This window comes from Silurus meridionalis, chromosome 17, assembly GCF_014805685.1.
Source record: "Silurus meridionalis isolate SWU-2019-XX chromosome 17, ASM1480568v1, whole genome shotgun sequence".
NCBI lineage: Eukaryota > Metazoa > Chordata > Actinopteri > Siluriformes > Siluridae > Silurus > Silurus meridionalis.
In genome coordinates this window covers 23,032,658-23,044,831 of record NC_060900.1, presented here as the reverse complement: position 1 = coordinate 23,044,831, position 12,174 = coordinate 23,032,658, and the positions used below count along the sequence as shown (strand labels likewise).

Below are 12,174 nucleotides of genomic sequence, written 5' to 3'. Positions count from 1 at the left end.
TAGAACACAGTATTAAATCCTTAATATGCATGTTTAGCACAAGTCCCTATGTAATAGCATCAAAGGTTGCAGGTCCATAGTTGTGGTACTCATTCAGCAGAATGGGAAATACATGTGTGTGAATGAGAGGGAGGGCAGTGGAGTGGTGTCTTTGCAGGGAGAAGAGGTTGAGAAGGTGGAGGAGTTCAGGTACCTGGGGTCAACAGTGCAAAGTATTGGAGAGTGTGTTAGAGAAGTGAAGAAAAGTGTGCAGGCAGGGTGGAGAAGAGCGGCAGGAGTGATTTGTGATAGAAGAGTATCTGTGAGAGTGAAAGGGAAAGTTTATAGGACTGTGGTGAGACCTGCGATGTTGTATGGTTTAGAGACAGTGGCATTTAGTAAAAGACAGGAGGTGGAGCTGGAGGTAGCAGAGCTGAAGATGTTGAGGTTTTTGTTGGGAGTGACGACGATGGACAAGATTAGAAATTAGTTTATTAGAGGGACAGCACATGTAGGACGTTTTGGAGACAAGGTGAAAGAGGCTCGATTGAAATGGTTTCATGTACAGAGGAGAGACATGGGGTATATCGGTAGGAGAATGCTGAGGATAGAGAGGAAAAGAGGAAGGCCAAAGAGGAGGTTTATGGATGTGGTGAGGGAAGACATGCAGGTGGTTGGGGAAAAAGAGACAGATGTACAGGACAGGGGTTTATGGAGAAGGATGATGTGGTGACTCCTACTGGGAGAAGTAGAAAGAAGAAAAAGAAGAAGAAGAAGACTGCGCCTATTCTGGTTGACTCTTTAAAAGTGATGGACATCAAACTAGAAATATTATCAAAAGTTTCCTTTGCCTTCCTTCAGGGCAGTTTTTATGTTGTGAATGTTACCATGGAAAAAGGTGCATAGCTATTAACAAAAGGCACACACACACACACACACTTCAAAGAACCAGGCTTACACAGGCCACTGAGTCACCTAATCATCTCAGACTCTTAATCCAGCACAGGAAGCTGGAGATAGCGCATTCTGAAATGATGCATGCCACTGCCGTAAGAAGAGTCATGCTAGCTCATTTCCCTTCATGTTATGGAGTGTGCTTATCCGCCACGTCCAATAACTCCATTTCTGAACAAAAGAGCTTCCACTTTACACTGCGCTCTCCATCGCTCCTTTAATCACTCCAGCAAAACTACACATAGGCTCTAAAAAAACGAAAATGCAACTGTTATCGTCACTGTTATGACTCCAATTGAATTTGCTGTCCGTCACTCAGCACAATTTCTAATTATAAATGTCAGTTGGAGAGGTCTATAGCATTTCGATTCCAAGAGGAACATGGCAAAGAACAGAAGGATTAATATACCCTTAGTGCAATCTGTAAATACTTGTTAATTATGTAATATGCAGTCTGTGCAATTAGATTGAAGTGGGAAAAGCAGCCAGTCAAAATCATTGGGACCATCTGCACCCCATTAGCAATTAAACACTCTGCTAATGTGATTCAAATTGAATCGTGACAATGGACTTTCGCAAATTCCTCTTACCAGCAAATCATGGAAATCCATTCGAGGTTATCGAGGATTATCCAGATAGCATCTGAGGTGAACAGCAGATACCGTCTGTGTTCCTCTGCCGTTTTTTTTTTTTTTTCCCCCCACATACGACACTTAACACTCTGCACCTACATTTGTCACATTAATGGCCACCGAGGGCACTTTGAAGACAAACTGAGTAGGAACAGTCATATAGCAGCTAGGCTCTTACTCAGTCCTGAGGCAGGATTTTGGAAAGATATTCCTGCCATCTTTATTAGTACAAATCCACTGAAGCAGCCATGTTTTGTCTTTAAGGCATAGTAAAGGTGTTCTAGCTTCCACAGATTTAACCTTTCAAGATGGGGTTTGTATGCTTGCTCAGTACTCAAGCATATACATACATACATACAGCGATACATACAGACAGACAGACAGACAGACATAGATAGACATAGATAGATGATAGATAGATAGATAGATAGATAGATGATAGATAGATAGATAGATAGATAGATAGATAGATAGATAGATAGATAGATAGATAGATAGATAGATAGATAGATAGATAGATAGATAGATAGATGGATGTGCTTTCTCAATGTATTCAAGAGGGAGCCTGGGCCAGGGGTCTGCACTTAGGAGGAGGAAGACTTCTTTAAGAGTCTGCTGAGACTTGTTTTTTCCATGTTGTAAGAAGTTACTCTGCTCTTTCCACATGTATTTTCAGTATTAGGGTTATCTAGTTTTTTTTAAATTAATTATCAAAATGTTTTTTTTAATGATTTAATGTTTTATTTAAACTCCTTTTATTGAATGCTTTCATTGTTTCTATTTTATATGAAATGGGACATTATTATTATTATTATTATTATTATTATTATTATTATTATTATTATTATTTGTATTATTAGTAGTAGTAGCAAAAGAAGTAGTAGTAACAGTAGCACAGTAGCAATAGCAGTAGTAGCAATTGAAATAGTAGTGGTAATAGTGGCAGTAGTAATAGCAGGAGAAGTAGTAGTACAGTAGCAGTAGTAGTATCAGTTATAGCAGTGAAAGAAGTAGTAGCAGTAGTAGAATTGGTATTAGTAGTAATGGTAGTAATAGCAGTAGTTGTATGTATTAAACAGGTGTAACAAATTGTAAGAGAACCAATGTAAAGTATCCATCAAAGCACACAACAATAAATTCTCTAAACTGTACTCCCTTTGCATATAGTGTGAAGCGAACTGATGTTCAGCTATGGTCTAGACATTAGCAAACTTGGACTTAAATGACTTAGACTTAAAATCAAAGTGGTCTGGCTTTTACTTTGCCTGGTTATGAAGGACATATTAATATACTGTTATACTATACAAATGTGCAATGACCTTTTTTTCATAAATGAATAATACATTTTTGGCAAAAGCATAGTTGGAGGATTCTGCCTTCACATTTGAGGAAAAAAGAGGCCCAGGAGTGATATATATATAAAGTGAGAGAAGACTCTAGTTGTTATAGTTCATCCTTTTGGGTTTATGCAAATAGCTGAAGGTCTGTCAATCCGTAATGTCTTGGGATTAATGGAGCTGCTAAAAGGTGACAGCGGGAGCTGGTGTTGGATAATGAAATTGGACAGCGGTAATGTCCTCAAGGCGTACTGCTTTACTGAGTAGATGAAAAAGCAAAATGTGTGCTTTAAAGGAAAATAAGTTTCTGGTGAATCCTATAGACTTTATTCCCTAACATCTAAAGCGTCAACTCCTGCTGAGTTTTGAAAAGAAACCCGAGGTGCTTTCAAACTCCAGGGTACTCTGAGAATATGGTTGCCACTTTTAGTCAAGAAGCACGACACAAATCGAACGCTGTCATACCTCTGACCAAGTATTTGTGCAATTCCCTTCATAGTGAATATTTCAGTAGAGGCTCCTTCCCACCAGTCATATAGCCATCTGATATAAATAAAGCATTTCTTTTCCTTTTACTAAATAAAAGTCATAACATCAATAATACAACATTGTCTTGCGAATGGAAGAAATTCTGTTGCTCCGGCAACTGCTTGGTTTAAGCTATAAGGATGATTGTGATTCCTGAAGCTAGTTGGCACTAGCATCCAGGCTATAATTGGCGAAAAACAACGAATAAATCACTTGTTGCTGTGTGATCACTGACAAGGCTGTCTGATTAGATTTGCAAAGTTCAGTCATTTTAAACTAACCCTAAACTACAGGCTTAATGTTCCAGCTGTGAGAATATAAATAGAGCAATTCCACAAATCCACAGAGCTTCAGACCTTTAGTGGTCATGCAAAATTCAAAGCACTGAGATGGAGAAAGAAAAGGAGAGATATGCCTCTCTAGTATTAATGTTCCTTTTATCTCTCATCACCTTTTAACGCTCCTGCATAAAAATGGACCCTTTTTTCACCCTTCTGCCGAGCTGCGCGTCTCTGAGTTTTGAGTGCAGAAAAAAAGCAATCACCAAAGAGATGGTTGGACCTGGGGATGCAGAAAGAAAGTCTTCAATAGATAAAACATTTCTAGATTTTGATGGATGAAGCAAGATTGATGTAATTCCACGGATTTCCTCGCGCTGCTTCAATTCTCCAGTTTTTTTGTTGACTCCTGTTTCTCAAAACGTCTTTAAATCCTTGTCAAATCTGTTTTTTTTTTTTACAAAGAAATGATCAGTTTTGTTGTTGTTGTTTTTTAGCATTTTACATCCTTAACATATACAGGTTCCCTGGTGGTCTAGTGGTTAGGATGCGGCGCTCTCACCACTGCTGCCCGGGTTCGATCCCGGTCAGGGAACCAACCCCAGCCACTCTCAGTGCCAGTCCCAAACCCGGATAAATGGGGAGGGTTGCGTTAGGAAGGGCATCCAGCGTAAAAACATGTGCCGAATCAAACATGCAGATGATTCGCTGTGGCGACCCCTAATGGAAGAAGGCAAAAGAAAGTTTACATCCTTAACATATACCTGAAATGTTATGAGTCACATTTTCTACTGAAATAAAATAAAAAAGTGTAATTTTTGAAGGAATGGAAAATACACGCCTATGAGTGAACGCTTTAGTTATTGAACTTTGGATCTAAAGGTCATAAGTCAAGGTCACTCTGGATAAAGGCGTCTGCCAAATACGGTAAATGTTAATATAGCAGATGTGCTCAGTAAAGTAAATCATAAAGATAAATATCAATTAAATTCAGAATGAATTCACAAATTTCAGAACTAGACCTAAACAACAATTCAGATTAAATCTAGAGATATTTATTTTGAATGTAAAAGGCGAGATGTAGGAGGAATGTAGGAGGAATGTAAAATGTAACGAGTTATGGTTGAAATAATTACTCAACACTTTTTCAGCCTGAGGGCATTTAATGTGTAAAAAGAAAAAAAAAAAAAGAAGAAAAAGCAACCCTTGACAAAAAAAAAAAAAAAGCGATGAATTGAAGCTTAATCAGAAGTTAGAAAGTGGCAGGAAGCGACTGAAAGGGAAACGCTATGTGCGCTATGTGACCCTCATTGTTAAATGAGCTTTGAAGCTCCAACTGTCAGCACCATATCCCATAGTGCAGCATGAGACTATTAGCACGTCTCTGTGGAAGCACCATCCTGACGCAAAACAGTGTCACTGTGTGAAAGTATCTCCTGAAGCTTGGATCATCACATCATTGCACAGTTAAAATGACTGAACTCAAAGTTGCCAAAGAAAAATAAATACTTTGGAACATTCTTAAGATCCCAATGCAAACTGAGCCCAAGCACAAAAATAAAGGGGAAAAATGTTGTTTTTGCTTCAACAGATCATTTCATTTCATTCACAGTGAACGAGGTACAAACTGAGTCAGGACCGTCATGCTCTTTACCGAGCAACATGATAAATGATGTTAAAAGGAAGATAAAGCTAACATTATGAAGCTTTGCTGCTCAACAGCAACTCCATTTGTGCCCAAGAGTTGTTTAGATATCAAATGACATACAGTATATGAATAGACACAGTGTGCTCATTATGCAGTACTCGAGTAGCTACCTGTCAAAATGTTTACATAATTACACATTCGAGGTAGCAAGTGACAAAATGACAGGTGACCTTCGGTTTTCTGTTTAAGGCTGTAAACAGACGGTAATAAACTTTTCTCACAGTTTTGCAAATTAGGTATGATGTGCTTAAATCCAAACGATCGGCTCGAAAAAATCCTTTAATCACTATTACCCATTTATTGTTCAATTAAAAAGTAAAACAAATGTACAGTGGTGGTCCGTGCATTTCACACCTTGGCCATCGGGGGCACTTTTTCCACATTTTGTTGTTACAGCCTTGTTCCAGAATGGATTCAATTCATTATTTTCCTCGAAATTTTACAAACAACAACCCATAATGACAACGTGAAAGAGGTGCGTTTGAAATCTTTGCAAATTCATTCAAAATAATGACAGCAAAAACAAAAGTGTATCTCAAATTTTGAAATGATTATTTTAGACGGTAATTGCGCTAAAATAACTTTTGTAACACCTGTTTATAATAAACAATGCAAACTATATAACAAAGAGAAATGCTTTACCGTTTTACATTCACTTCTACTCTGTTTTTCACAATCCTGAAAAGTCTGCTTTTGAATGAAAAAAAATATATACATATCACTTAGATCGCTAGAATGTTATTTTTAGCAACTCTGCAATGGTTTGACATTTAAGCTTTGCACATTAACAGCGAATTTTTTATTTGACGTGATGTCAGAAAATGTTCCAGGTCGCCGTCAGATTTAGTAATAATGGTATTAATACACTGACATTCTTGGGAAAAAAAAGGTTCCATGCATGTAGTTAGTCTAAGGTCAAAATAGCGCTAGTCGTGCTCGTTAATGCGGCACTTCGTGTGAAATAAACCAGTAAATTGCAGTGCTTTTATTTATAGACATGAATCATTTGAAGAGTCTTTTTTCTTCTAAGAGTGTATGTGGCTTTATATTTTCTGGCTCACTGAAAAATGTGCTAGAGGCAGTAGTTTAAAGTGGCATCAGTGTTGCACTTCTGAGGGGTTTATTGTTATATTAAAAGTCTTTTTTTTTTCTATAAAAAGTGGGTTATATATTGCAAAAAGTTTGCGGACACCTGGTATGTGCGTTTTGAGCATCACATTCCACATTTAGTCCCAATTTGCTCCTATAATTCCCTCCACTCTTCTGGGAAGATGTTCCACTAGATTTTGGAGTGTGCTTGTGGGCAGCTATAAGGGTATTAGTGGGTATGTAGGTGATGTAGGTGAGGTGAGGAGGCCTGGTGTGCAGCGTTTCGCGTTCCAATTCATAGGGTTGAAATCAGAGCTCTATAGTAGACCACGCAAGATTTTTCTCTCCAAACCATGTAAAGCATATCTTTATGATGTACGGAAAGTTCCGGAAAGTTCAGGTGTCCCAATACTTTTGTCCATATTATGTATGTATACAAATATTATAAAGCACCACTTTGCTTTTTTTCCACTAAAGTCTCTCTAGTGCTTGTTGATTTGTGGAATTTTTGCTGCAGTCGTTTTTAGGGACTGCACCTGTGTACATACTGAGGAAGAACAGGGCCATTATTGCAGACATTTCTGACAGTCACAGCTGTTCCACAGATGTTTACACATCGGATTTTGGCAGCAAACATATCTGCTCCAATTAACCAGTGTTTGTTACATAGATGTCCTGCTTTTTAAAGGATTTGAGGCTCTCCCAAGTTTACTCTAGTCACCTTTCTCTAGTGGAAATGGAAATGAAATATCAAGGGGAAGAAAAACCAGTGTAGAGGTCTATCATTTGTATGTTTTTGATAAACAGAGCTGTGACCCGAAGGGTGTGTATGTCAAAGAACTAGGATGTCCCACTCCATCTTTTTTCAATCTTCATAAAATCCCTCCTTCCCTCACTTCCTTCTCTCTCTCGCTCTCTCTCTCTCTCTCTCCTGTTGCCTGAACTCAATCTGCTCTTCTCTGGCTCACCCTCATCAACAAAACGCTGGAGGCCAGAGATGATGAATAGAGGCATTGCGACTATTAATTCCTCATAACAGATCCATTCTTCCTCTCCAGGATCCCACTGATGTTGATGCACTCAGGAGGGCAAGAAAAACAAGGCTCATACTTTCTCAGAATAAAGCACATTTGACTAAAATCGAGAGCTTGAGAGCTCTGCCCTTTTTCAGGCATGAGAAAGGAGCCAAATTATGATAATGTCTGTCCAAAAACTTTTTTCGCATAATAATGTCATGGCGTAACACGTATAGTCGTATAGTCTATTGTGCTACCGAAATGCTGAAATGTTTTTTTCTTTTCTTCATCCACTAGCTAATCACTTAAGGAAATGAAAACCAAATAAACACCTTATCCTGAATAAATGCAAGACTAATTAGTTTGAACAAGTGCCAAAATTAAAAGTAAACACTGCCTAAAAGGGAAATGGATTGAACATAGGAATGTGGTGATCTGGTATCATGAAGCATCTGATCCTGTTCTTATTTTCCTGTATACATACTCACTCAGATGATACCAGGTGACGGAATTCGTCACACTAACAAACTGACGATATCAAATGACAGCGTTCTGGAAGTATTTCACAATTAATCCTAATCTTGGTCTTTAAAAGTGAGCACTGTGAAGGTGTTGTGAATTGCCTGGCTGATGTATGAAGTGGTAAAGAAAGCACACATAGAAACTATAGCATGGGAGTGCTTCAGTTCTGGAGCACTGATGCAAGTGCATGTCCATTTCCTTCACGCCGCACTTTGCTTCTGATTTAAGGTATAAGGCGTTTGTAATGTCTATGCTCACTGTTGCTCTGTGCACAAAGTTTGCCCAGTCTTGCGCTCTATATTAAAGGTACGGTTTAAAAACAAACACTCAGCACTTGTTTTCTACACTATTGTCAGCACAGGCAGAAATCTGTATAGGCATCAAATTCATTCCAGTTTTATATGTATAGCATTTTTAACAATGGACATTGTCCAAAAGCAGCTTAACAGAGATAAAGTGGTTATAAAGTTAGAATTTATAAGTTTGGTGCCTATTTCAGTTTATTATTTAAGTGTATCTCTAATGAGCAAGCAAGTGGCGACTGTGGCATGGAAATACTCCCTGAGATGCTATGAGGAAGGAACTTTGAGTGGAACCAAACTCTAAGGGAACCCATCGTCATCTAGTTGGCACCGACAGTCCATTTATTATATTGGAATTCCAAAATTGTTGAGGTCTGTTGTTCAGTAATTGGTCTTTAAATACAGAACTGGTTATGCAAACTGTGGTCCTGAGCCATTGTAGCAGACTGTTGATATTAATTACAGTCCAAATCCATCCTCATAATTCTTGAGCTGCTCATTAACATGCATCTTTATGCTGTTAATGTGGAACTATTCTCAGCTGCAGTAGGCAGTGGGCTCCAATTACTAAACAAACAATTTCTTAATTATCTACTCAGAAATATAATAGGAAATGGTAGCTTAGTGGTTAAGGCTCAGGGTTACTGATCGAAAGATCAAGGGGTCAAGCCCCAGTACCAAAGCCATGATATAATACCAAGAGTACAGGGGTAAATGTTTTAGCTAAGTATAGGTAAAGGTTTATGTATGGGCAATCCGTTTCCAAAGTTGATTGATTACAAGTTAACAAGGTTCCTCTCAAAGTTTCTTCCTCCTGCCATCTCAGGCAGTTTAGCCTTGCCACAAGGATACTGGCTCGCTCATTACGATAAACTTCGAATTATAAGGAACAAACTTATAGACAGTAAATTTGGACATGCTATTATGCAACTTTATAACCACTTTATCTGTGTAAAGCTGCTTTTAGACAATCTCCATTGGTCAAAGTGGAACACAAATAAAAAATGAATTTAATTGAATTGAGATAGAATTTAAAAAGCAGCCCAAAACTCAAATCACAATATTGAAAAATATGTTACTATGATGTGTATTACATGCTAAGACATGATACATACCTTTCTAACAGATTGATTGCACAAGAGTAATGTTAGGTAAAAACAATAATGTCTACAAAAATAAATGATTTTGTTATTGCAATGATACTGTAAAGTTGCACGTGCCATTACCTTGTTAAATGTTATGTGATTGTATTTAAAAATAAATGATACAAACTTTAAAGAAAAACTTAAAAACATACTGTTGTGGCGTAATATCGATATTATAGTCATTTCACCCAACCTTACTGTCAACTTCTGACAATTTGTAGCTGCCAAAGCACAATTACAGAACACAATGATTCCAAGCCAGTGCTACAACAAGAGCTTCCTCCAAATTGGTACTGCTCCAACACATTCAAAGCTGCTTTGTTGCTGGTGTACAATGAATTTATTAATACCAGAGGTTTAGCTCATGATAATAATTCGCATGGAATAAAATGCTTACTATGCTTTTATTCTTCATTTCCACCAGTACTTTAAATACAGAGACACTAAGGGACTACCACGGCCATGTACAGTACTGCATATGCTGGATCTGTCTAGGGCGCCACAAAATGGTCCTTCTGGCATGTTAAACCCTTGGCTTGTGCCTGTTCCAACAGATATTTAGGGTGTTTGGAAAGTGGCCTTTGGTAAGAATCTGTGGATCTTTAAACAGATTACCTCCTCGGAGTAATGAATAACGAGCAATAGTAAAGCGTGAATTCAAAAAATTATCCACAACAGTTTTTTTTTTACAGTCATGTGTAAGTGATAGCTTTTGTGGGGAGAATATTCTAATATGTAAATATGGATATGTCTTTTAATTTAACTCCCTTGTAATGGGTTCTAGGTTATTAGCCTACACACTTTCCATGAAAAATAGAGACATGTTATATAAGCAGAGTGGCTTACTGGTTTGAATATAATGTTTGTATATTGTAAACATCACACACACACACACACACACACATGGAGTAAATTATGCGTTTGCCCACTGAGACTAAGTCGTCCATGATGGATGCACGGCATCAGGTCAACTATCACTGTAACCAATGATTCCGTTTATGAATCATAATTGGGCTTATAAATTATAATTACACTTATGAATCACTGTTTATTTTTTCACCTGGGACTTTTTACTATTATCTTCTACTACTACTATACGGCTCGGATCCATGGTTTCTGTGATCAACCAAAAGAAAATGTGCAACATTTTAATTATTTCAAAATCAAATTAAATTGTATTTGTCACATACACATACATACAGAGTACGAATGCAGTGAAATGCTTTTACTTTGCTGTCACTATTTAAATTTACGTAAGATGATGATCAGTTTCTTTCTTTTTACCAAAGGTCAGATTTTTTTGGAGAGCCATTTCTACCAAATTTGTCATCAGTCAGTTTACCATGTTGAGTACACATTGTCCTTAAAGCAAAAAGAAACCAAATACTAAGAAATGTACACATTTCTGGTAAATTTCATGCCAATTTTTCTAAGATTCTACAATTAACCTGCTGACAGAAATATAATTAAGAGTAAACACATTTCAGTTACAGTGAAGCACAGTGGTGGGCCATGTTTTTCATACCTAGGCTTTAAGTGGTGTCCTACCTCAATCAATTCACCTCTTAATACCACCATTATGATGCTGTAGAAATCATCAATATTATACAGAAATGCAGTATAACAGAGCGCTGCATCACAGACAGGTATCTCATGCAGTGAGAATGAATGCTTTTACTAAAGCAAGAAACCCAATGAACACTCCCTGTAACAATGAAGTCTGCTTTCACTGCAGCCACAGCCACCCACATGCATCACCTCTAGCAGAAGCAATAATATTAACCTCATTTTGTTTCATAACAACAGTTTGGACTATTTTACTTGACTTTCCTCACAATGTCCAACTTTTCTTGAAAAGTCCGTCTTGTAAATGCCCTTGTAACTATATCTGCAACCAAATCTCTCGTCCGTCATCCATTGTGAAATAAAAAAAAGGAAATATTAAATCTACACGAATAAATATTGAATTTTGCACTGATGCGGGTTGCAACAGTCCGTTCTCTGACCACCCAATCTAAAAATGTGAAAATAGCAACGCGTTTCTATGCTTTCAATTGGCCTTAAATTGGAGTGACCAAATCAGATTGTGATTGGTTAAAGCAGCAGGTTCAAAAGGAACATGGATTAGAATCTAACAAAAGCCCGCACTGTTTCTGCTGGCCTTTCGAAAATACTTGATGTGACGTCTGAAATCTGATTGGATAGAAACTCTAATATACTAATATAGACAAGAAATTTTTTTTTGAGCAAGATGTAGTAAAACTGACCCATTACACATTTTAATAATGTGTAATAATCCAAATTGCACTAAACTATAGCATGTAGCTTATTAAGGCGCTACCATAGGTTTTATGTAATGGAATATTTGCAGCAACATTTGGCGTGCTTTCTGAATTCGGATGCTGATTTGGCTCTGGATATATCTCAGCAGCACAGTCATTTCAACATTATAATAAAGATCTTCATGTGCTAATCAAGTATGTCTTTAAATAGAAAAGCAGACAATGAGAACTCACCGTCCAGCCACCTCCCTCAGTGCTCATGTCACAGTAAACCTGAAATCCTGATGGAAAGTGTATGGGAAAGATGGAGTAGATCCCGTCTTCACGCTGTCCACTGGCATATATATCACTACAGTCTCTTGGTCGTCCTGCAAAAAAAAAAACCTTTATCACTATCCAAAC

General features: G+C 37.6%; 1 protein-coding gene across 1 annotated transcript in view; it reads right to left on the bottom strand.

The window, feature by feature from the left end:
• fibcd1a (fibrinogen C domain containing 1a) overlaps positions 1-12,174 on the bottom strand; it is a 94,771-nt gene that overhangs the window by 42,671 nt on the left and 39,926 nt on the right. Inside the window, exon 4 of the mRNA XM_046870441.1 lies at positions 12,007-12,140. Coding sequence (XP_046726397.1) covers positions 12,007-12,140 — 134 coding nt within the window. The remainder of the gene's footprint in view (positions 1-12,006; positions 12,141-12,174) is intronic.